Source organism: Strigops habroptila, chromosome 2, assembly GCF_004027225.2.
Source record: "Strigops habroptila isolate Jane chromosome 2, bStrHab1.2.pri, whole genome shotgun sequence".
Classification (NCBI taxonomy): Eukaryota; Metazoa; Chordata; class Aves; order Psittaciformes; family Psittacidae; genus Strigops; species Strigops habroptila.
The window spans coordinates 48208019-48234999 of NC_044278.2; the positions used below are offsets into that span (position 1 = coordinate 48208019).

Here is a 26981-nt window from a genome sequence, read left to right on the forward strand (position 1 = left end):
CATCTTTGTCTTTCAGATGTAAAAACAAATTCTTTGAACAAATTTCTTACCCAACTCCCAATTCAAAGCAAATCTGAGTAATAACTTCTGTAAATCTCTCAACTATTTACCTGGGGGATTTTTTTGCTGGAATGGGCTTAAAGCAAAGGAATAGAACTCCAGTTGATAAAAAGAAATATTAAAAAAAAAATAAAGAAAAGACAAGAATATATTGTTAAGTCCCAATGAAAATGGAAGTTAAAAGGGAAGGCATACCAGATATGAATAAAAATAAAAAATAACATTAAAAAGATATTAAAAAGATAAAAATAATAATAAATAAAAATTTGAAAGGTAATACAGACGTTTCTAGGAAATGTATGAGTTAATGGACTGATCTGGACCAGAGGGAGACTCTTAGGAGGTGTCTTAGGATGCAAGCCTCAATATTGCAATAAATACCAAATGAATAAGCATTTTCCATGTCTTTTCCTTTGAGAAAGAACTTTGAGATAAGGAAAAAATTGCTCATGGGCAGGTCAGCACTGCTCAAAATTACAGGCCATTAGAATTTTAAAAGTTAATGTCAGGAAAATCCTTCCCTCCACAGCACTGCCACCTGTGCAGAGCTGTGGCCATGCTTCAGCTTCCCAGATCCCTGACATCCCGCCACTTCACACTCTTTGGTATCCAGATCTGTTCAGAACAGATCCAGGTAGTGCAGTTTCCCTGTAGGCAGCTGAGCATCTGTAGAAGCTGAAACCACAATTTGCCTCTTTCTTTCAACTACCTGAAGAGTCAACATGTGGCATGTGACAGCAAGGCAACCCAAGGGAAACTACCAGCTCAGACAGAACTGTCTGGATTGTGGCATAACAGCTCCAAGGTGAAAGCTCTCCAGAAGCACTGGAGTGCTTCAGTTTACAGACACGTCTACATTCAAGCTAAATTAGGAATAGTGACACCAGCAGGTCAAAGGAGCAGATCCTGCCCCAACACTTGGCCCTGGTGAGGCACACCTGGAGTTCTGGGTCTAGTGTCTTGACTCCCCAGCACAAGGGAGACATAGGGATACCGGAGCAAGTCCAGCAAAGGGTTACAAAGATGAGAATGCACATCCGACAAAAAAAGAGGAGGCTAAAAGAGCTGGGACTGCGCAGCCTGCAGAGGAGAAGGCTTAAAGGGGTGTATCCATGTATATAAATACCTCATGGGGAGAGTAAAGATGACAAAGCCAGACTCTCCTCAGTGGTGCCCAGTGAGAAGACAAGGGGCAATGGACACAAATTCAAATACAGCAAATTTCATTTGAAGAAAGTATTTTCTTGCAATGAGATTGGTTGAACATTGGCACAGGTTGCCCACAAAGATGGTGGAGCTTACCTCTGGAGGCATTTTAAACCCAACTGGACATGGTCCTGAGGAACCAACTGTGTGCTCACTCATCTCTGAGAAAGGAGTTGGACATCATGAACTCCACAAGTACCCTTCCAACCTCAACCATTCTGTGATTCTGTATACATTAAGATTAAATGATCATCCTGCTTGATGCCAAATAAGAATGGAAACACAGCATATATACAAACATCAGCAAAACACAAAGATGATTAAGCTTCCAGCTTAAAGCTACACCGAATGGGCAGAATTAAAATAGCTAGAGATTTTGCTTATAATTTGTTAGCCTTGACCCCCTCTCTTAAGGTCCTTTTGCTGTTTGATGATGTGACATTTTATAGAGCCAATTTCTGGATTCAAAAGAACAGTTTAATGAGTCAAGAGGGTGCCAACTTGGCCTCAAAACTGAGGAACGGGTTGATTTTTATCTCATTCTCTTTAAACACTCATTCTGTCCCTGCCATTTCTCTCCCCAATATGCATTTATTTTTCTCATTTCTTCTACATGCTGTTTAATCTTTTGCATCCATCTGGAATAACCCTCCCCTGTCATCACTGTATCCTGAATCACCAGCAAGTGACATTCTTGAAGTAATAATTTAAGAGCCATTTCCACGATGCAGTCCCTGCTTCCTGCTTAACAGTTCCACACGAATTTCTATTTTTTACTCCAAAAACAAAAGGCAATGTCATCCACAATCGTAATAAGATCTCCACTGCAAAGCTGTAATTAGTCTTCTTTCAGGGCTTGCCAACATTTCTTTTTAAAGCGGTAGTAAAAATGTGTACAAACAAGCACATCTCACCAGCACTCTGCCTAGGAAGGCTTCCGAGGCAAGATCCCATGAGAAAGGTTTGTAAAAGCTGGAGCAATTTAGCATAACCCAGCGTAGTTCAGGTGATTTACAGCAGTTACTTTTAAAAGGCTGCTACCAGTGAGTACAAGCAGGACAAAAACAGGTGTACTCCTTCTAAGGACTAGAGTCCCACTGGTCATTTTCCTCTATCTCCTCATCATCTCCACTTGCTTTGCCATTTCCTCCTCAGCTATCTTACTAATTCAGTCTTAAATTCCAATTTCTACCTGCTTATAGCTGATGTTGCTACTATACATTCAGGATCAAAAAAAAAAAAAATGACACTGCAAGTTGTGCCTTGAATACTAATCCACATAAACCCCAGGATTTTCCGTGTGCACAAAAGTAATGCCTTTTCTATTGTCTTCAGTACTCTTTCCCCATTGGTCTTTCATCAAGGACTTCAGTGGACTCCTGGCCTTTATCAGAACAGAAAGCTATTTTTACAGGTAGGGTCTGAAACATTTTTAACTGAGTAGTATTAATTCTGCAAAAAAAGATTTAGAAGCAAAGAATGGATGCTTAAGGTACACATTCTACTTCCAACTCAGAGATGAAGAAAATGCAGAGCTTAAATGGAAAGCACATAAGCTTGGCTATTCTTGTGTGAAGATGAGAATGAAAGTAAAGCAATGCTGCAAATTCTCATTTTATTAAAACAACAGTGCTGCTTCACTAGCCTACAGCAGGACTGCAGATAAGAGCTCTTCTTCAGCTTCAAGTTGCACCAGATGAGATCAACTCATTCCTTCCCTGCAAGGTCCTATCAGATCTGCCTCTGCAAAGGAGATCTACAGGAAATCTTACCATATCTTTCTGCATCCTCATTGTCTAGAAAATCCCTCCAAGTCTGCTGGTTCACTGTTAGTAATTAAGTAAGAAAAAACTGATTTTCAAATGGTGTAAAATGATCCAGGTCATTTATATTGGTTTTCCCAATATAAAAGCAGCAACTCTAGAAGAGCTGAACTTACCTACATGCTGAACTTCACAAAATCCAAAAACCTGCCATTCAAAAAAGGGAGGTGATCAATAAAGCCCATCGAAACAGATACAGGGTTGCCGGCAGACTAATGGAATAAATCAAGACAAGAAAGAGCATGAACACATTACCCAGATATTAAACTGCACACCTTTTTTCCTGGTCAGGTAGTACATTCCCCGCTTACAGTTTAGTCATCTTCCACGCTGCTTCGAATCAATATATATTCCAGCAGAGACAACGAAAGTGCACAGAATTTGTTCCTATACCCAGAGCTGCATTATCCACACAACCTACTACTCCTCAGAGAATCCTCACTCAGATGCTTTAAGAACAACATGACTGGTAACTCTCTTCTCTCAGAAAATGCTGGGGAAAAAAAGGGAAAAAGAGGATAGAAGATCTAATCCCTATGTCATGCATCATTCTTATCTTTTGTCTTGAGAAACACCAGGATTTTTCTCCAAGATCCCTCAAGAAGCACTTGGAATTGCAATTGCATTGTGACCTGATAAGAGCCAAAACTCACTCTAAAGCTAGCAGCCCATCAATTACTCTTTCTAATCCAATCAACCTTGACAGCTATAGATTCTCATTAACCAAACATTTTATTATCTAACTACAGTTACTATAAGTTAGTACTTCGAAAGTATCATCATGTTGCACAAACTTGAAAGCTGTCTTCTGGATCTTCTAAGACAAAATTCAAGGAAATATTCAAGGTCAGGCTGGACAGGGTTCTAAGCAATCTGGCCTAGTTGAAGATGTCCCTGCTCATTGCAGGGGGGTTGGACTAAATGACCTTTAAAGGTCCCTTCCAACACAAACTATTCTATAATTCTATGATTCTAAAACATGATATATATAGCATGAGCACAGCCAACGTGTCAATAATCTGTTTTATAACGTATTTCATTTACTTGCTAAAGGCTGTGAAATTAACCTGTGTCACCACCATTTGCTGTCATTAGCCCAACACTATCTTGATATCTGGATGATCAAATCCTTCCTGACATGTGACCTCAAAGTGCTTATAGGATGAGGGCCGTGGGATATAGGAACCCTGAGGGAAGATCTCATACCTCCTTGGGCCACTGATACTTCACTTGGCAGCTCACCATAGATCTTTCATAGCCTTGGTCCTCATCAAGGGTAAAGGGGAACACAAACAAGCAGAAATGGTTTCACATTTATGTTTCAATCACCTCCTCTTTAATTTCTAATGGAGCAACCCAAGTAGACAGGAATAGATTGTTACACTGTAGCAGCACAGCTTTTCTAGAGCACAGCACATGTAAATACTCTGCAGTCCTGAAAGCTTCTGTGAGTGACAGTAAGCAAGCTGTATGAAGAGAAAAGAATTACTCCAGCACTCCTCATTTAATTGTGCCTTTCTGTTATATTATGCAATGTCACCACGGATTGCAGTTCTAAAGGATCATCTTTTCTCATTTAAGCACTAAAGCACACTTTCACCAAATTTAGTATTACACAGTTTAAGAAAAATATGTGTCAGGAAAAGGGACATCCTTAAATCATTCCCAGTCTGCCTTCAGACTGGCATAGTTCCTAAATATAAATCATGTCCATTTGGGGTCTAACCTCCAGTGGACTTGAGAGAAGCAACCTTTCCATAACAACCCTTCTAGGGACCACTAACAGCATAACACATCAACACATCTCTAAAAGTTAAAAAGGGAACAAAAATAGTCTTGGAGCTTTCTAAACTGATTTCAAAGAGCCTTCAGCCAAGTAGCTTCAGAATGATAGTTCTGCTTTAGTCTCCCGAATTAGCTTGTTATGTCTACGAGCATAACATTGGAAATGGCACATCTAAGGTAATAAAGCAAATAGCTGCAGATATGAAATTTGGAGTTCTATCCCAACAATAAACAGAAAAACAAAACAAAACAAAACAAACAAACAAAAAAAAAAACACCAAAGCAAACCCCAAAGAATGAAAAAGGCTAATAAGATTGCAGCTTTACTTTTGTAATTATTCTTTTCAAAATATCAATCAGCTCTATCAGACTCCTTGAATAAGCTAATGCAGCCAACATTAAAGTCTCAGAAAACGCTCAGGAGAAGACTACTCTTGAACAGTTTGTGCATCTAATTTGAGTAGGAAGCAGTTTGTGCATCTGCCAGTGGGTCTTTGCAACCAAAATACCAACTGCCTACATCAAGATCAATTTGCAAAGTTTAATCAACAGCTCAGTGTCCTCACATATTTGTCATTAGCGATTAGTTTCAATACTATCTCTGCTCATCACACAATGTTTGAATATTATCATAAGAAAATAATAGTTTTTAAACCTATATAAATATATTTTTAAAAAAAACCTAGCAACTCTAAAAATCAGCATGCTTATAAAAACCAAAAAAAGTCCTTACAAACATTCTATACGACCTACAATAAGACCCAACAGCCATTTTTAATAAACCACGTTTGAATAAGTCCTAGCAAGTATAAAGGTCTCACGTGTCCAATATATTTGGTCTGCACAATGACACAGAAATTTTTCTTAATGCATGTGAAACTCTGCTGATCTTACAAACCAAATACACTAGATTTAACATCAAATAACAGGCTTAGCAAACCATTTAAGACATAATAATTTGTTTTTACTTTAAAAGTCCTTATGCCAACCTGGTTTTCCCAGCCTTTTTGCTTCTTCCACCATGCCCCTTTCCTCTCTTCTCTTCTCAACACCAGGCTTGTTATTTCCCACTCTTCATGCATATGTGTCTAAAGAGTAAGGCACTCCAACTTAACACGTGTGACCTCAGTACTCCCATGTCTGCAGATCAGCCTCAGGGATCTAATGCTTGCACATTAGAAAAAAAAGGTCTTCATTTCTGCTCCCTTTTCTGGCTTTATGAGCATACAGCACAACCGGAGTAGGGTGACATGGAAACCACCCAAATGCAGCCACCCAAGCACTGTTTGCAGTCCCCCCTTCCCAGAAAACTACACAGAGCTGTAAAAAAAGCATTCACAACCTGCACATTACTGCTCGCTGCGGTGAAACACGCTATACAAATAACCCAGATCAGTATTCATGAGAGTGATTTACCTTATCTCACTTCTCAACACAAAAGACCAAGTACTCAACTTCCAAGGACGGCACAAAAATAGCTTCCATCTAATTTTTTAAGCCCATCCTAATGTTAATTTTAGCTCTGGAAAACCATCACGTGTAACAGAATAAACAGCACCTTCGGCAAGGGAAAAAAAGAGTAACATTAAAGGTTCGTATTTGCATATGTCTGGCATAAGAGGTCTTCATTTTCAAGCTTAGAATGCATTTTAATCATTTTTATATTTATTTTCATAATAAAAACAAAAATTTAGGTTATTTATCTGTATTGACTTTGGCATCAAAGAATCAGAGGAAAAGGAAGGGGGGGAAAGCCAACTGCACAGTAGCTTACTTTTCCAGTGTAATGATGTTGTACTGAAGAGAACGTCTATTTTGAGAAAGCTATAGCTGCCAGTAGCATAGCCTTCTTAAGTTATTTTGGTAGAAGCTGTCAAAATATATGGGTTTTTTTGGAGCCTTACTGGATTTGGAACACTTTATCTGGCTTTATTTTACACAAAATGGAAATTCGCGATGATCCTCTATTAAAAGTATTTGGGGAAATGTTAAATCTTGGTTGGAAAAGAGCAAATAAATTCACCTATGTTTTTCTCTGGAACAGGTGGGACAGATGCTAAAAAATGAGATTAGAAAGAGACAAAAGTTGAGGAAGGGAGGGAGAAACATAATTTAGGCACCTTTGTCCATAAGAATGACTTGGGAATTGTTAACGGAATGAGGCAATGTTAGAGAGAAGCTGCAGACGCTACTGGCTGTTGGGAGCCCTAAGCCCTGGCTCTGCTCTGCATGACTGTGTTAGAATGTCAGAGAATAAAAGCCATGGCTAAATGCAGGAAAAGGGGCTGGAAACCAAGGATTCCCTTTCATAGGTAGATGCCTCAGCTAATTACAACTACTCAACAGTCAGACATTATATTCTTCACAGCCCCAATTTCATGTTTGTATTTGCAATTAAATTCTTTCTCCCCAGAATACCCAAATGCCTGGTAGTCAGAAGCGACAGATGTTGGCTCAGACCTCCAGCCTTCAGAGGGGATACGAAATGCGCAAACTCCAAAGAAGGACAGAAATTCTGCAGCACCATTGTGCCTGATATTTTCTACTAGCTACCGTCAAATGGTTTCCCAGATCTGCTTAACAGGGACATCTGGTATTCTGCATTAGCCAACATGAACAGGTCTGGAACACTCAACAGCCTCAGGAACAAGGTGTAAATTCTCACAATTAAAGATGGTCTTTTGGTTGGGTTTTTTTGGTGGTTTTGGTTTTTTTGGTTTTGGTTTTTTTTTTTTTTTTTTTTTTTTGTGGTAACAAAGTTACTTGACTCTTCTGAAGCTTAGGAAGTCACAGAAATTTGATAAGATAGCCCATTTGCCATAACTTGTGATCTGAAGTTCACCTACACACTTGCCTTACCACCTATCAAATCTTACTTGGCATATAGCCATTTTAGTTTATGGAAGAATTTGTTCAAAAGCAAATAATTCTTCATAGTCTGTTGACAACTCCAGAAGTGGTGCTTATAAGCTTGCACAGAAGGCAAGTGAACATACATGACACAGGTAAGAGCAGCTCCCTTTTAACATACCAAATAGCAAGAGTAGGGACACTCCAGAGTAGGCAGCTTACCTCTTGCCCTCCACACTTTTTTGGTTTATTCTGCAGTTCATGTAGATAAACAAACAGTTAACCTACTGAAAAAAAATCCTGGAGAAATCAAAATGTAAGTCATCATAATACAATTTACCAAGAAACACTCATCAGCCGACCAACAGCATGTCTTCCAGATTCTCAGCACTTTATTTACTGTTTATCCTCTCTGAATGGAAAAATGGTGATAAAATTCAATTTTGTTTTTACCAACATATACAGACTGCTGCAGTCTGTATACCCTTCTAAATTACAGTTTCTATTAAGAATTGTTATGCACCGCAGTCTGTGGAAAATGGATGAGAAGATACTTTTCCCAATGAAGCATACAAAATCTGTAAGGCTTACGTTTTCTTTCTGGTAATAATGTTACATTCCCAAACAGAACAGAATGCTTGACAAATATGCAAGTTTTTAAATATTTTCCTCATGACACCTCATCCACACATACATATTAAGGCCAAACATAGCTGAAATCTTTTTGCCTAATTTCATTAGGTGGAAGTTAAACTACATGACACCAGAACGTATATTCTAATACACTTTATGCTAGATCAGACTATCAAGTTCCAGAAGGATTTGACTCTTAATTATATCTAAAGCTTTCAAAGGGCACAACTACTGAACAGGGGTTCATTTTTGTTGGATACACTGTTCTATAAAACTTCTCCTTCTTAAGTCTGTTTTGCCTTTTGTTTATTTTTAAGCGCTCTGGAGGTCCAAAGATTTTGATGGAAAAAGGATAAAAATCAAATCCCACACTTTACCTCACCTAAAAATTTCGGTTTGTATATCTTTAAGAAAGCACCCTTCTTTTCATCAGTTCCCAAATATTATACTTTGCCAGCATGTGGAAATTCTTCCTCTCTTCCACTTTTCTTTTTCTAAAAACAGTTCTTGAAACTAAGCACAACATTCCAGGTAAGAGTGGATTATCTCACTGGATCTTATAATATACTACCCATAAAAACAGTAACAAAGCAGCTCTTTCAAAAATACTGCCAAATCCATTCCCTACCCAGCCGAAGAACAGAACACTCTGTTTTTTAGATCCTGCCATTGAATGTTGACAGGTTTTTCCACAGGTAACACAGGAAAATACAAGGGTTTATTTTGCAAATGGTTAAGAAGTTATAACTCAGCAAAATGCATAAAAAGTTCTTCCAAATTACTAACAGACATGGTCACACTAAACATTCTCAGTAAAAGCATTTCCCCGGATTTTCGGACCTGTTTAAGATAAAATCAAAGCAGGGAGAGTGAGGGGAGAGAAGGCTATCGGCAGTGCTTATACAGTTCCCATCCAAGGGAGCAGACTCTTGGCTAAATCCAGAAGCAAGCTGAGCAGACTGCAGGTGATCCATTCTTCTGTGACCACCAAGTGCCACTGTGATCAATCAGAATCACTATAGGGACATGCGATAGAGGAAAGCAGACATACTTTTTACCTTTTGGTTTAAAAAAAAAAAAAAAAAAAGAGACAAAAAGAAAAAGAAAAAGCATGTTTTAAGACAATTCCACATGAAAATAGGGTGTCCTTTAGAAAATTCTTAAATAAGGCCCAATACCTAACTGATATAACGTAATGCCAAAGGCAGCCTTAAATTTCAAAACCAGCTGATGATTTGGCATCCTCATTTGAAAGTCAGCTTTCACTAGCTTACAGAGAATCAACACGTAGTTCTCTCTAAGAGGAAAAAAAAAAAGAAAAAATTGTCTTTAATTGTTCGGGGGTTTTTTCCTCCCCATAATCAGGACATCAAAAGAAATACACAATTAGGTAATCAGAATCAGTGGCTTCTTCTGGAATAACAGTTCTCTCCCATATTTTACCAGGTGGCAGATTAATTCTGTGATTTGACCTTTATGTCAAGCCCAGGCACAGTCAGTGCCTGATGATCACAGAGTTTTCCGTCCAGTTGACCACCATCATTATCACTGTTTGAGCATTTGCGTTTTCTGTATGTGTCAATAAATGTCAAAGAATACTAAACAAGTCACTATGCACTAAACTGTAAAAACACCCTCCTGCAGAGATGAAGTGGTATTTTTTTTCTTCTATTGTGAAACAACCATAACTTTCAACACAATAGGTATGAGTTAGGAAAGTCTAACTTGAGGGTGGAAAGTCATGGTCTTTGCCTCTCAAATTACTCTAACATTTATACAGCAAAGACTTTCAATATACATTTTATAGGAACTGTACTGTAACCTGAGTGGGCATGTGCGTGCACTGGTGCATTTACACACCCTTATATCCCCACACATGACCCTCTTTTGTCATTATTAATGTCAGTTATTCAGCAAATTATTCAAAGCAGTTGCTGGACTGAGCTTGCCAGTTTGGAGAATAGATCATGTCACCTGGGAAATGTAATGCAAATTTTACATCCCAGATGAAGAATCTACCAAGTCTGGGAACTGTCACATTCAGAAGCACTCCATCAGCACAGGGAAGCAGACCTTAAAAATGTACAGCAGGTTTCCTTCTCTCAACCAACCTGACAGCTGTGGCTACTGCAGCACTGTGCTGAAGGCGCTTCATTAACTCCAGTCAGGGTATGTGGGGCCAGTTGTGGTTGACTAGCCAAAAAGAACCATCATCTGGGACAGGCAGGTCCTACCAGATGAAATCCGAGCAACAGTTACACCTACAAAGAAAGTTTTGGCTGCGATTCAAGTTTCACTGTTATTTACTTAGTCAAGAGACACTATACAAAGGTTATTTGGCCTATGCAGTATGCATACAATTTGACTGGAAGGGAAAAAAAAAAACCAAAACAAAACAAAAACATTTTAGTTATAAGGGCTGTATGATTCAATTCACAAAGTAAAAAATGAACAAGTGAAAAGGGAATAAAATGACTGTCTGTATTTGAAAAACAAAATAGCCATGCTCTCCCTACTTATCAAACTTTTGCAAAAATCACACAAATACTGAATTTTCCTTCTTATTTAACGTAACACTACACAAACTTGAAGCCCTCCTGTTGCTAAACATCAAAGGCAGAACCAACAGCAAATTTGCTGTCTAATGCTCAAAATTGCTTTCCCCTGAACACAAGTATAAACGAAAGCACAAACCACCCATACCTCGTCACAACACCTGTAAAAGCCAGAATAGTGAACTAATAATACCAAAAAATGTGATGCAAGAAGGTATCTTTTTGTGGTCAGAGTACCCCACACACACAAACGCACATCTCTGCCAATACTGCCAAGCAATCATAACAACTTGTAAGCCAAGTAAGAATTCATCGTGAAAGCAGAGGTTCTAGCATAAGAAAGCTGCTTGAGTGGAAAACTGATTGGAGCGGAGGGAGAGGAAGGGGGAAAGGAAATAAAGCAGCAAATCATACCACAGAAATTAAGAAACAAACTGTTTTCTGTTTAGCATCACATTTAGAGATGCAAAAAAGAGTTTTTTGAACACTGGAGAGCATAAATGTCAGTTGTTATCACTATAGCTTGGTAAACACATGTTGATCCAGTAATATTTTATGCAGCTAAAATAGATTTCACCCATTTTGAAATAATGCCCAGGAAGGATAGGTATTGTGTCCTCTAATTAGAAAGCCGCTTATTATTGCAGCACTGAACTAGGAACCATTTGGAAAAAAAAAAAAAATTACAAAAAAAAAATTAAAAAAAGTCAACTAACATTGCTTTATCTTGTCCTATGAAAAAAACACATTTCACCTGAAAATAGAATTTCTCTTTTTGAGAAGCAGCACCTAACATGAGAAAATGGGATAAGCTTTGACATTAATGGCTAACGAACACAAATGAAAGGGAAACACTTCCCCAAGCATACACTTGTCTATTCATTTCAAGGCCACAGACCACAATGAGGTGGAAATGAGCTTTAGAAAACACAACAAAAAGCAGATGAACATTCTACCATTATATAAATACAAAATACTTCTGTTGAGATGAAGCAGAAAGCTTGCACTGACATCTGGAAGAGTGACGGTTCCTCCCTTACCCTTTACATAGCCATCTACTATTAAATCTATTAAACAATCACCGTGACAGGTAGCACATCCAGGGCCCATGAACATCTTGAATACAATAAGGCAAGTGTGGTAACAATTTTTAGGGGCAAAGCATCTGCCAGCTTTCCACACTGCCACTTCCACTACCTTTTTGGAATATTCCCTTCTCAACAAGGCCTGCACAAGATCTCAACGATACCCGTAGGTATTACGGTGCTTAATACCTACTAAAGGTATCAAAAGAGAAGACTAATAATGAATGTTTTGCTTTGAAAGAACAAGCAAACCAACCCACTCTGTTTTCAATATACAAATATGCAATATATTCAGCATGGAAAATAAAGATATTGGAAGTTTTTTATCCAAGCATGTCATCTAAGACAAAACAAGCTTGTAATCCACTGTTCATTTTCCAAGAATATTACTTATAAAGTGGTCTTAACTTTAAACCATACTAAATATTAGTCATCCAGATGCGTCGTGTTAGCCATCCAGCAAAAAAAAAATGTAAAAATTATAGTATTTATAACTGTGCATCCTGACAGTACTTCCTTCTATATACTGCATTTGTAAATAATTGAAAAAAAAAAAAAAAACCAAGCCCAAAGAAATTGAGTAGTTCTTAATTAAAATTTTGCAATGGAATAATTAGTTGTGGAGTTTTTAGAGTGATCCTTTAGATGTAGCCTTCAAGATCACCATAACCACTACCTTCCTTAGCCCACATTTTCAATGATGTGATAGAGTCAATAGGTAAACACCTCAAAGCTTGAAAATGGCAAAGAAGGTGCTACTGAAGTGCCATACATCATAAGGAATGACAGAAGATACAGCAGGAACTGAAAAATCACTGTGAAAACTCCTTGAAGTTTACTCCTGTTTGTGTTAAAAAAAAGAAAGCCATATTGTTTGAAGCTAAATTAAAAACTTGAGCTAATTAATGCATCTATAAAACTTCTATTTCCAGCTTAGAAATTAAGAGCATTTGAAAAGCAAGCCATTAATAGTCTCCAGTTGTTTATTGTGGTTTCAGAAGCAGCACAGGCACACATACTACACTAGCTTCTGTAAGATGTTCTTTCAAAGTTCAGAAATAGAGCATTTGAAAAGAAATCTTTTATCTCTTCAGACAGCTCCCAGCACCTGGAAAACATGTACATGGGAAGAATATAATCGAAAACTTACTGCTATGAACAAACAAAATAAAACAAAGCAAAACAAAATAAAACAAAATAAAATTTAAACAACCTCTCCTTTGCCCTGGACACTTCATCTACAGCAATGTAGGAAAATTAATCCTTTCGACAACAGCTCTTTTCTCCTGCCTAGTAAGGTAAAGATAGGAAAAGAAATCTGCTTTTTAAAACGATTTGCGCTAATAGGAAGACAGTTTCTTTAGACTGTAAGGCACAGGAGCAGGGGTGGAATACCTTGATACGCCAGGATGTGCATGATACACAAAAGCTGCATTTAGCACTCACAACCCGCACATTGTTTCGCAGGTGCCCATGCAAAGCCAAATCACTTGAAGGCAGCAGAACAGGCTCCAAAGGCAGCAGAAGGTGGAGACAGGGAAGCCAGAGGAGCCAGGAAAGACCTGAGAAACTTTAGAGGGCCTGAAGCAGTTTCTGCCCCCTCCAACAGACCTTTTCCAGGATACCCTCCTCTCCCCAAATTTGCTTGGGTGTGAGGTTCTAACACAGCCTCCCCACTTCTCGGTTCCCAGATTGGAAGTCTGCGACTACAGCTTCCCACCACCGAATGTGGTGCAATGTATCAGAGCTGCTCAGATGCCAGAAGTCCCACTTTCCTTCCTCCCCTTCCACCTTGCTGCCCAAGACAAAATGCTCCAATTTCAGCCAGGCCAGTTTAGGTATCTGTATCAGAAAAAAAGAAACATACCAAAACCAGTTTTCTAGTGGTTTTAGTCACTGAAGTAACTCACTATGGTGTAAGATGCACATAAAGGACTGCAGGGAACAAGATGTGGGGAAAAAGGACAGAAGAAAGCAGAGATCAGACCCCACAGTCCCATGAGGCCTCCAGCCATCAGCAGTTACGTGAGGTTGACTATAGTACAGCAGTGTCACATCCAAGTGCTTCAGAGTGCCAGGGCACTCCTAATTCTTTCCCATAACAACAGAGGAAAAAAAAAAAAAAAAAAAATTGAAAGAAGGAAAACGAAAAAAAGAAAAAGAAAGAATTCTTTCTGGTTTGGGGGATATTTTTATGACATCATAAAACATAAGCACATTCCCAAATTACTATAGATTTTATATATATATATCAGCTATATATATATCTCAGCTATCTGCATTTAAGGGTGGGGAAAAACAGGGCTCACCAATCATCAAGGGATGAGTTTCACTCTGAAAAAACCCACCATCCTGATTACAGTGTCTCTCAAGCAGCAGATAGACAGGGAAACAGGGACCACTTTGTTATTTCTTGTGTTGAGCTTGGGCAAGCTTAGCCCAGAAACTTCTTGGAGAAAGAAAGTTTCAAGAAGAAACGCAAGACCTCAAAGAAAAAAAAAAAAAATAAAAAAATAGATAGTTCTTTCTGTTACAATGCTGGAGTGAATTCCCCCCCCCTCTTTTTTTATTTTCCAAATTACAGCACATCTAACCAATTAATTCAACCAGCTTTATGAAGCAAACAAACTCCTACCCAAGCAACAACGCAAGTTCGTCTTCACATGAAGATCAGCTAATCTTGACCAATTACTTCAATTCACTCACAGCAAACAAGCCCTTGTTCAATACAACATTCACTAACTTCCTTTCTTCAGTTTCTTCTCTCTTCCTACCTCTGCGGCTCTTCCCCTGTTACACACTGTAGCCCCTATTCACCCTGCCCTCAAAGCAGAATAGCCAAGTACAGATCATTCCCCACATGCTATTCTTCTCTGTCCCTCTTCTGTGTGCCCTGGCAGAAGAGAATGCAGTCCTTGTAAAACATGACAGGTAACCTACAATACATAATGCAAAGTAAAAACCTAGGCAGGCAGCCAACTTCATGAGAAAACTATCTGCCTCTCTCCCTGGAAAAAAATAATTTTTCTTCAAAGATAACAATTAACATTTTGGTTAACAACATCTGAGGTTTCAACAAGTAAAAAATAAAGAAAAGCAGATGCCTTGAAATTACAATTTTCATATGATCCACAACCTATTGTCAGTAAAAAAAAAAAGATTAATTTTTATCATTTCTACCTGAACACGTAAACCACATTTTGACTTGATTAGTCACATCGTACAGTCAGAACAAGTGACACTTGTCTTTTCTGTGCTGAAGTTGTGCAACTTGTTATGTATTGCAGTTAAATAAACAGCCTACTTCTTTCTAGAGTAGGCAAGGCCTTAAAGCTAGTGCTAGAGTAACTTTCCATTTTCTGTGGGATAAAGGCCTAACGTCATAAGCAAAGAAAAACTTTAACTTTAGCATCATTGGGGTGGGCTCTTCTGCGCAACCACAATCTCCGCTCTCTTATGCTCCTTTTATGGATGCTTCAAGAAATTAGGCTTGTGATAAGTCTGATATTTAAAGCAAGCCAAAGTCAGTGCCATTGTTGAGGCATTCAGGTTCCTGATATGAAGCATCCTGGCACTACTATTCTTCTTTGATAGGGACTATTTTTCCAGTTCTCCACTGCTCTATTTCAGTCAAATACTCCGCACAAGTGGAATACACACAGCTCGGACTTGTAACACATGCCTAGCTTGTTCTACATGGTTAGTGCAACTGTTAGTGCTTCTGATAGCATGTACTGCCACAGAATAATGGGCATTTTGCTCTCTAAACATATGAGTACTGCCAAATCAAGAGTAATAAAACCACAAATTCAAGATTAAAAACAAACAGTGAAACTGCAAAATCTATAAGCAAGGTAAGAAAAAACTTATGGGCTGCATAATGCTGGAAGAGTATTTTATATAAACGTGTAAACACTTACACAAGAAAGGCTGACAGTTCAACTGAACAATAAAAACTAAATTATGCAAAAACCTCTGGAAAATCTTCATCCTAAACAGGGTACAATCAGTACTACAAAATTTTACAAATATTAATCTTACATTTTCTTCCTAAATGAGGTTATTTTCAAGAATTACATCTTCTCTTCCCCACTCCCCCGAAACAAACAAAAAAGAACACATAGAAAAATAAATTCTAAAGAACAGAAGGGATGCTTTGTTGGCCCTTTTGATAATGTAAATCACTAACTTTTCCTCTATCCACCTATACACACTATCTGTATCTATAGATATCTAAAAAAAAAAAAAAAAAAAAAAAAGTCCCAATATCCCAAATCTCTTTCCCTTAAAGCTTCAAAAATTTCAAGCAGAACCCAAAAATACACTCTAACAAGAACCAGACCACAAAAAGATTCATTCTCAACACTTGAGTTTAGCATACAAATATTCCTTCGTCTTCACCACCTTCTTTTTATTCTCCATGCAAATCTCCTTCTTACCAATGGTTCTCAACATCTTGCAAGATATCCGTTTCTCCAGAACCTTCTCTCCCCAAACTCCCATTGCTAAAACTGATACCCATTGGTTCCCCTCACTAACTTTATAATAACGAAAATAAAAAGGCTTGCACTCAGTACTCACTGACAATGCTTTTCAAATTAATGGAATTCTTTGGAAAAAGAACAGCAAGTGTTTCATCTAAAGCTACATGCTGGGATGAAGTTCATTCTCATCGTGGTAACCAGTATGGGGCTGTGTTTTGGATTTGTGCCGGAAACACTGTGTTGGTAAAACAGGGAAGTTTTAGCTTTTGACAAGCAGTGCTTACAGAGAGCTAAGGCCTTTTCTGCTCATCACCCCACGCCACCCCACCAGCAGGGAGGCTGTGGGTGCACAAGGAGTTGGGAGGGGTCACAGCCAGGACAGCTGACCCCAATTGACCAGAAGGATATTCCATGTCATATGGCATCATGCTCAGCATATAAAGCTGGGGGGAAGGTAGGCCTGGGGGCCACTCCCCAGGGACTGGCTGGGCATCGGTCAGTCGATGGTAAGCAGTGGTTTTCATCTGCATCACTTGCCTTTCTTGGGCATTATTTCTCTCTCTGTTACTCTTTCCTTTTCATTACAATTTGTTACTATTATTGTTACTATTATTCTTTTATTTCAATTATTAAACTGTTCTTATCTTAACACGCAAATTTCCTCACTTTTACCCTTCCACTTCTCTTCCTCCCATCCTGCCAGGGGGTGAGTGAGCAAGAGGCTGTGTGGTGCTTAGCTGCCGGCTGGGGTTAAACCACAACAAGCTATTAACTCTTAAACCAGTTGTGAAAATACCCAAGTCAATCAGCAACTGTTTTCCTTACCATCAAAGGAAATTATTTTTGTCCAAGCAATAAATCTCACAAAGGACTTCACTTAAAATATACTAATCAGCTTTTTATCACATCCTTTTCCTATTTTAAGTCATCAGTGAAAATTATTTAATAGAATGCAGCCTGGAATTACCCACCACCAAACTCATTCTACTTCTTCAGGGTGTTCTTACTCATTTAGAACATCTTTAAGTTTTTCATTGGTCATTTAAAACAATGAAAATAATTTCTATAAAAACAGAAATTTAAAATACTGAAGATAAGTTTCTGGTTCTATAGTTTCTATAGACTCTACAATACAGGAATACTGGTAAAGACTTCCACAACACCAGGTCCTGATTTAGGTCAGAAAGGCTTTTGAGTCCTGGAGTACTTCACATTTCTAGCTCCAACATACCTTCACATCTTTAGATTTTAAGTAGCGTTGAATTTCCTAGTATTTTAACATGCAATTAATTGCTGAAATTTATACTATTGGCATTGATATTTGTTTCATTTCCAGTCAATAGAATAATTATCAGAAACAGGGTCTCACAGATTCTTTTAAAAGTCTTTAAACATACCTTCGATAAACATACAACCTTTTGAGTTCACAAGTTTCGTCAAGGTACTTCAGAAAACTTTAATCACAATAACTCATTAATATAAAAAGCAGCTTTAAGTGCAATTTGGTATTACCAGAAGTCCCTACAATATTTAAACAGATACCTTATCAGCACTAAAAGTTTCCATAATGTGGTAGACCCAAATAGATTATGTGCAAACATTCTTGAAAATGAGCAATTCCTGTACCTGGATGGTCTCATCTGGTTTAATAGAGCTACTCGTGCATGACACAGTATGTAGGACTGGAAACCAAAATTACTTTTTCCTTCCTCACGTTTGATTTTTTGCATTATTTGTCTTCAACTGTTACAGATCCTTTCCAGATGATGGTTCATTTTACAGGAGACGGTAGCTCTTACATGACTTTACTCAATTCTTCATCACATCAGACAGATACTAAGTTGTGATACAGTGACATAACTACTTGAAAAAGCTGTCAAGAGCAGTAAAATACCCCTTCTCTGCCACATTACCAGCAGAACTGAGAGCATGTATTATCCATTCATTATTTCAGGTCAGTTTGTATTTTCTACAAACACCTTGGTCCATTTCCATAATGACCTAGAATGTTGTCAAATATGGAAACACACCCTCATTTTTGTATTACTGTTATGGTTAAGGAATTCTTTTCAATTTAACTAAAATTTCCTACATGAATCTTCAGACTGAAAAGATAAGCAGGCTTCTTAAAAAAAAAACACATAACCAATCCACCAAAACAAACAAACAAGTGAAAAAAAAAAACCTCACTAAACAAAAAACTACAAAACACCTCAGGCTCTTCCTGGTACCAGCGAATATGGAAGAAAGTAAAAATCCCACCTTTTCTATCTATTGTCTCAAACCATATGAGAATATTAACAGATTGACTTAAATGTGCACAGACAAGAACACTGGTGCAAGCTGCAATTAAAAAAGAAACTATACCAAGATTCTTGATACAACCATGTCACTAGGGATTTGACATCACAGATTGAAAACAAAAGCAAGTCGAAGACGAATCTTCCTAGAAATGAAACTATTACATTGAACCTGCACATGCTGTGATTGTTCTTAAATCAGAGCATCCATTCTTAAAGTTCTCATTCCATTTTTGGAATTAGAAAAGGGAGAAAGGAAAGCATTAACTGTGGAATCCTTTTTCCTTTTTCATGCTTTCTCAAAAATTTCCAGAGACAAGGTTATTTCTGGTTACATCTTTTAAGCACTGTATCACTAGGCAGACAGTATTTAGAGAACATACATATTTAGCAGAGTTGCATCATCATTCACTGGCCACTTGACAAGTTTAGAACAGTTCATAATATAAAGAGTTATTTTAATAAATCTCTTAACTGCTGTGTTACGACATACAACATTACTAACATCAGAGACGTTAAAGCACGTGTCTTTATTGTGCTATGTGTCAGCTAACAAAACAGGCAAATAATAAAAGGTAAAGCTCTTATATGAATGTGAATAGACAAATATTTCACTAAATGTAATGCAGTCCTCAAGAAAAAAAAAGGTGAAATTAATTCATGGTTATTTGAATTATTATCCAGTGTAATAAAATCCTTTTTAGAATTAAATTACCTCCTTTGAGCATAAAAAAGGATAATCATAGGCTTTCTTACTGACAGAGCCTTTTGTAAATACTGAAAATATCTTACAAACTATGATATTGTCATTTCAAAGAGTACTCATAAAAATTGTTCAAAGAATCATATGTAAAATAGCATCAGTAACTTAAGTACATTTTTAATTGTCTCTGCATTAAGGTGGCTTTTTAAACATCACAGTGAAATAAAAACATGACAAGGAAAATCGCAGGTAAAGAAAGAAGCTATGCTGATAAACTAAAGAGAGATAAGCATCCCAAAATCTTCTCAAAGTCCTAAAAAAAGATAATAAATAAAAAAAAAAAAATCAAACAGACTGACTGATCTCAGCACCTTAAATCTGGAAACATACATCTGCTTGGCCACGTAAAAATAACTAAACCATGGAACCAAGTAACCTTATTCCCTGCAAAAAACAGAGCCAAGTATTCAGAATCTACAAACACAGCTTCTGATTTGTTAGATTTTAAGATAGATCTAGGAGAGGACCTTTCACACCAGTTTGGCAGGACATGTAAAGGATGTCTGGAGAGAACAGGATGAGCACAGGGCTAAAAATGCTGAAAAACACAACAAGAAGACTTCAAGATTTGCAGTCTGTTTAGACATGCTTCACTTTAATGAACAGTAAGAACCCAAAAGCCCGAACATTTGTGCAGGTATCAAGTCAATCTACCTGATTAGAGATGCCCAGCTATGGAAAGATAAGTACAAGAGATGAAAATGTGAGATTTATCTAGTCCAATAAAAAAGAACTTCATAAGAGGTTCCTCCTCAGTGAGAAACCCAGCCTCAGGTTTAGCGTAATCACAGGAAAAAACCCATATTTTAATGCTCTCTGAATAGAAGAGCTTGCAGGATTACGGGATTGTTCTGTTGTTGTTGTTTTAAAGCTGATTCCAAAAGGTACAGCTGGGATATGGCTATTCACATCCAGTTTTTAAAGGAATAAATTTAAACAACAACAATAATAATGATGGCAATGCAAAAATGCAAGCAGAAAAGTAAAGATCCAGGTATGATAAATTTACCTACCACATTCCACAAATTAGCATCATGTTAAGGACGGGTCCAAGTCCTGCTGGTATCCTTCTGTCTGTTATACAGGGTAAACTCTCCATTAATTATAATGAGGTAGCGCAGATTTCTACTTTCCAACCCCATACTGCAGCCCTATTTTTGGGGAGGATTCCTTTCTGGTGACAAATGGTTTGCATGAGCTCAGAACTTCTCCTGCAAAGTTAACTGTGTGACAGAGGTGTCCAACATATCCTTACCAGTATTGCCACAGCTTACAGAGTGATGGCCACTCATGTGAACAGTCATGTTATTTTCTATCTAATGTTATTTGGCAGAGTTACAGGAGCTATGCATCCCAACCCTGAAGGGTCACTACCCCACTCAGTCACATTCAGGTGGTATCCAGGCAAACCATCTTTGAATATGAAAGTTTTATATCCTGCTATGAAAGCTCTGAAATAGAACTGACATCTACAGACCTCATGAAAACAGTCATTCCCAATGAACAGATTTTCTACCTAAACATATATTCTATGAATACAGGCTTAAACGCTTGCTAACCTCCATTCTTTATTCTGACCCTGTTTCATAGTTCATCTGTCCAATACAGCCTAGAAACTTGGCACTGTGCCCTTTACTCACATTTACCTTAATCTGAAAACATTCTATTTCATATTCAGCACTTCCTCCACTCTCGATACCTATGCTCAAGAAATCACCACTTCGTACCTGTGCTCATTCTACTTTTTCTCCAAGCAGCTGCTAAAAGTAGTTAAGAGAGAATATCAGGCAAGAGAGACTTCTGATTCAACCTAATCTGGCAGGTTTCATGTGCACCTTATCTATCCTACTAATCCTCCCTTCCAAATTACAGACACTACCACATGCCATACATGCTTATGCAGCCCACACTACAGAAATATTCACCTGCCTTGTACAGCTTCACATCAGAGTACTGATCCGTTAAACATGGCTTGTCAATCATTCTCTATACTTGGAAATTCATTACAAGAAAAGGGTTGTTTGTTGTTTTTTCCGTCTCCAGAGAATTAGGCCACAATATTTATACCAAAACAATTATAACAGACCATTATTAGGTTGGTGAATTTCCAAAAGGGGGTTGGAACAGAGGCTACATCAGTGAAAGTGCAATCAGTATTTCTACACAATATTTTTGATTTCAGCGTCAGATGGGTATCTCCAATCTTTAGAAATCAACAGAACCCTTACCATGAAGCATCTATATTCGATGCATAGTGACCTACAAAGGCAAAGAAAGAAAAAGATTACCAGAGATCACATCGGTCATAAAACTAGTCTGGTGTTTTCTTCCATTTCTGCACACATCCCATTTCCAGATTATGCCCATATTCCCCACTCACCCAGCAACTGTGGAAAACTGTTGAGGCTGCTGAAGAAGTGAGAGTCTCTAAAAGACCCTACACACACAGGTATCACATAAAAAAGCTGCACAGATAATTAAAACATAATAATGTTTTATGTATGCCATGTAAAATTTTATATCCAGTAGCCACCTTCTAAGAGTTTATACCTCATCTTAAATTTATCCTAGATAAAAGCTCTTATACATCAATTGATCAAGGCAAAATTTAAATTCTCACCACATCAGTTAAAATTATACAGTGACTTTAAGAAGCAGCCCTTTGAGTAGCCATGCATAACAGAGTTTATCTGTGCCAGTGCCTGCAGAATCAAGGCTGCACACTACAAATGTAATAGCCAACTTGCAACCTAAAATGAGATCTGAATGCATAACAAAGTAAAACAGGGAAAAAAGAAAAAAGTAATAAAAAAGTTCAGCACCAGCCAAGTCCAAAACAACTTTCTGTAGGTAATGTGCCTGTGAGATCAAACTGCCACTTAAACACTGCTTCCCACCTCACTCCTGTCTTTCAGGAAGGCCTTCTTTCTAACAGCGGAGAAGGAACCAGCATTTTCAGGCAAACTAGTTTTTCAACCCAAACACAGTGTGATTAAAACCGGGATATACATCGGAACCTGTCTGCTCCATGAAGCTCTCACAACATTGGAACAGATATCTGGCTGTTACCAAGGAAACAGCAAGTAAAGTCAAGTCCTGTGTAAACTATTAGGTCTTTTAACCAGAAAATTAGGAACAAAAAGAGGAGCTCAGTACAGAAATTATTTACTGCCATCTACAAGACAAACTCAGTCCCTAAGTACTTCATATCCTTGAATCAAGTGAAGCTGGATACAAGCTTTGAAACTTGGGATTTCATTTCAGAAGGAACTTCCAGGTTCTTCTGGAGAAATGCTATAATCTGACTTTAGTTAAATAGAAATCTCAGCATTGGCAACAACAGTGTCTTCAAGTATGCAGAAAGCTACAGAATTTGTACACACCAACAAAAACCAAAACTTGCAATATATATATGTGTGTGCGCATATGTGTAAAAACTGCCATGTATCTGACTTAGTAACATTTCCAAGCAGCACATCCCTTTCTCTCCCCTTGGTTCTAGCTCAAACATGACACAAGGATCTGGGACCTTTCCTAAAACGCTGTTTCCAAGCAAATAGAAGAGGCCAAGTAATTCAGTTACCTGGAAATAAATATCATTCTACATGACCTATGCCTTATCTATATGAGCATGTTTTCCTTCTCGGCAAAGTTTCCCCTGTAGTTACTGGTGCTGCAGCTCTAGCAGTATCAGCCAGTAAGACGACCCAAGGAAAACAGAGCTGGCTGCTAGTGTTGTAGCTGTCACATGGTGTAAAATTGCTGTGAGCAGGATGAGACAATGACGTGCTTGAATGATAGCAGCTGTTCTGCACTGGCATCGCCACGAGCAGAACTGTAATCACAGCCAGGTGCAATGGTGGGAATTTGGGGGGATAAAGGCCATGCCTGCACCTGTGGCGCTCCGTAACTTCTGTAACAAATGCTGTATTTGTTTTTTAAAGACCATCTGTCATTTTGACAAGCTCCCTACCTGAGTGCCACTGGAGTGAGCCAGCTTTTGTATTTCCTTAACAAGGCCTCTCTCCCTGTTGTACAACACCCAATTTCAGACTCATATGTGCTTCATGAACAGAAAAGGATATGGTAACTATGGTGTAGGAACCACTGAATCATAAGAATTTGAAAGACTCCTAGTTACTGTGATCAAAGCTAAATCCTCCAGGAAGATTACCCGCACCAGAACCCTGAAAAAAAACAATCCTGTGACTCGAGTACTTTTATACTGCACACCTTTGAGATAAAGCACGATTTCCCCGTTACCCAGAGAGGCTTTCTCCGGTTACATTTAACTACGGTGAGAACACGATAAACGGGGGCTGCTGTGCCTCTTGATCCATCTATGCAGCTTCAGGCCTGGCCACCAGCTGCAAATGCAACAGTCTACGGACAGAGACCTCAACTGCGAGGCCATTAAAAGGAATATTTACTTATTCGGAAAGCAAAAATAATCCTAATCAACCGCTCATTTACACAACGAGAAGTACATGAGTTACAAGCAAGCGGTAAGAGACCCAAACCCACTCGCGCCGCAGCGCCCACCACCGTGTGGAACGGCAGAGGGGCACCGCTCAGATTCCGGCGACGATTTCACCGTCCGAGGCAGCGCGTACCGCGGGAGGGGAGCGGAGAGGCGCGGCGCGACCAGCCGCTGGCCCGCTCCCTCAGAATTTCGACCCCTCCTTCCTAGCAGACGACTCTTATCCGCTCCCCACCTCAAACCACTACCCCACCCCCTCCGCCGCCCCGATTCCGGCTCCCGTCGCCGCTTTTGCGTTCCCAGAACCGCTCTTGTCACCCCTTTACGCCCGCGTTTCAAGGCGGGCACGGCTCTCGCCCAACGGCGGCCGCACCGCGGCGAGAAGCGCCCGCTGAGGGACCCGCTCGTTTATCCCTTAGGAAGGGAAAGGGCGAAGAGCCACCCGGTGCGGCCCCGGCAATGCCAGGGGCAGCGAGCACCCGGCGCCCCACCCCGACCCTGAGCCCCGTTGCCCGGGAAGTTGAGCGCCGTTCGGTCGCTCCCCACACCGGGCAACCCACCCCCTTCTCGCCAGGCAGGGGCAGCGCCCACAGCCGCGGGACGCCCGCCGGTCGCGGAGCAGCAACACTGGCAGCGGCAGCAGCAAACACCTACCCGGAGAGCTTCCCAATCTTCACAAAGCTAAACACATCCATCCATGCAGCCGGCTAGCTCTGCCCGTCACACTCACTCACTCCAGCAGCGGCGGCAGTAGAAACAGCTCCATGTCGTGAGAAGGTTGCGTCCAGCGGCAGCAACAGCCCTTGCAACAGCAGGAGCCGGCGGAGGCAGAAGCTGCTACCCCCCTCCGGCTGGGAGCTGGGCGTGCAGCATCTCGTAGAAGCAGCACTCATCAGCGCGCAGCCCTCCCCCTCTGCTCCCCCCTCCCCGCCGCCCCGCTGGCTGCCGCTTTGCCTCCTCCCCGGGGTAACTCAAGGAACCGGGAGGGCGAGAGAGGCTGCCAGTCAGGAGGGCTGCCCTCCGCCCGGGCCCCGCCGCGCCGTGCTTTGGGAGGCTGCTGAGAGAGAGGCGGCAGTACTCCGCCGCCCGCTGCCTCCTTGCAGTATCCCCAGAGGAGGAAGGCGGCGAGGATGGGAGCGCTGAGGAAGGTGGAGGGTGCAGCAGGGGGAGTTTCTCCTCTCACCGACAATGTCTCCCCCTCCTGAGGGGGAGCGCAGGGCGCAGGCGGCGGCGGACCGGGGAGCGCCGCCCGCTGGATCCAGCCCGAGACCGCCGGGAGCGGGCCGGGGGGCCGAAAGGGCCTGGCTGCCCTCCCGCCGCTGCGGGTCTCCCCGCAGGGTTTGTCGGAGCCGCGGCGGCGGTGACGGAGGGCAGGGGGTCGAGGGTTGAGGGGTGCCCTCTCCCGGCTTGCCGGGCAGCGAGAAGCACGGCTGGGAGAGGGGGCGGGCAGCCCCGGTGAGGGGGACACGGCTACTCCCCAGTGGGGGAGCAGCACCCTGGGCATTGCAGGAAGCCCGCAGCCCGGGGTCCTCCTCCGAAGCAAAGCTGGGTAAAGCAGAGAGCCCTCTTCGCCCCCATCCTGGCGATCTCCCCTCAGCGATCGCACTTGGCTGTGCTTCCCTCCCCGGTGGGGAATGGCCCGTTGGCCTTCAGCTCTCGCACTAGGTGCTCACCACTAGCAACGGTGGGCAGCTGATGGGCAGCAGGGCTCGAGTCCACCGCCTGGCTGCAGTCACCACGCTGAGACGTCTCTACCTGCGCCAGAAAAGAGACTTGGACGAATGGAGTCCTCGTTGTGATGGAAACATGGCAAGGCTGGTTTGTGGCAACTAGTTAAAATCAAGCATTGTTCATTTCACGTCTTGCGGAAAAATGACACGTCCGGTTGTGCCCTGGTGCAAGAACAGTAGAGACACACTGCCTTATGCTTTTGCCCTGCATTGGGCTTCAAAAAAGATACTGGAGTTTAGCTATCTGTAAGCTTCCTGTCAGTGAGAAAGGTAGGCAAAATTCAAATACACCTTCCCACAAGCTCTACACTGAGATACGATAATTCTCAGCATGAGAATGGATTTTCTCCACCTCAGTGTTTTTATTTGTTCCCTGAACACTCAGGGATTGATACACTCTTTACTTCCTGCCGTTGCAGAGTTTTGGTCTCTTGTGCAGGCTTGCACCTGCACTCTCCTACCAACCAAGAACTGCAGAAGTGACAGTAGAGCCCAACATGCAGGTTCCAGCAGCCAGATGAAAACAATGCACGTTTTTAATATTAAAAATTGTGTTGATAAGAGAACAAAAAGAACAGGAAGTATGAACAGTCACTGTGAATTTGGTTTCAAACTATTCTTTAAAACAATAACAACAAAGAATGATTGATCATCTATTTACACTGGAAGAACATTGAACTGCCAATTGAAAAACACTTGCCTACCATGGAAGTAACTGTTTTGGGCATATTCTGAAATGCCATATGAAGTATTTTATGCTAGTGCATCAAAATACTTATGTGGTTCTTCTATGTAACTATATTTATTTATTATACCGTATTTTCATAAAAGGCAGAACCTGCTCTATTGATTGGTAAAAGTTACAAAGATAACACAGTTTCAGCTACTTAAAAACTGATTTATTTATAAAACTGTCATCATTTATTTATAGACTGAGGAGATAGGCCAAGATCCTACAAAGCTAACTGAAGCTGATGAAATGATGTACCATCTATAAAATTAAGCACATATGCTCTGTATCAAATGAAGTTCCTGTCTTGAGTGCTTCATGCTCCAAGGCTTGTCACATAAAGGTTCCTTAAAGTGGGGAGAGCCAGAGAAGTGAAAAAGTTCTAAGGGGTCACTAGAATTTTTGTGTTTTCAGGGTCTTTAGGTGGAAAAGCAAATGGGATCCTGTGATACATTGGCTGAGGTATTTACAATAGAGATAGGTAGAAAAGCAGAAAG

General features: G+C 40.2%; 1 protein-coding gene across 4 annotated transcripts in view; it reads right to left on the reverse strand.

Annotated features, from left to right (window-relative positions):
* Positions 1 to 25222, reverse strand: part of FRMPD4 (FERM and PDZ domain containing 4) — a 298110-nt gene extending 272888 nt beyond the window's left edge. For 3 of the 4 annotated variants that reach the window (XM_030474891.1, XM_030474884.1, XM_030474910.1), the window contains exon 1: positions 24679 to 25007. In XM_030474891.1, the coding sequence (XP_030330751.1) occupies positions 24679 to 24719 (41 nt within the window). In that variant the 5' untranslated portion in view covers positions 24720 to 25007. Of the gene's footprint in view, positions 1 to 24678 lie in introns of all 4 variants that reach the window. The other variant, XM_030474900.1, reaches the window with a different exon arrangement.
* Between the last annotated feature and the right edge of the window lie 1759 nt (positions 25223 to 26981).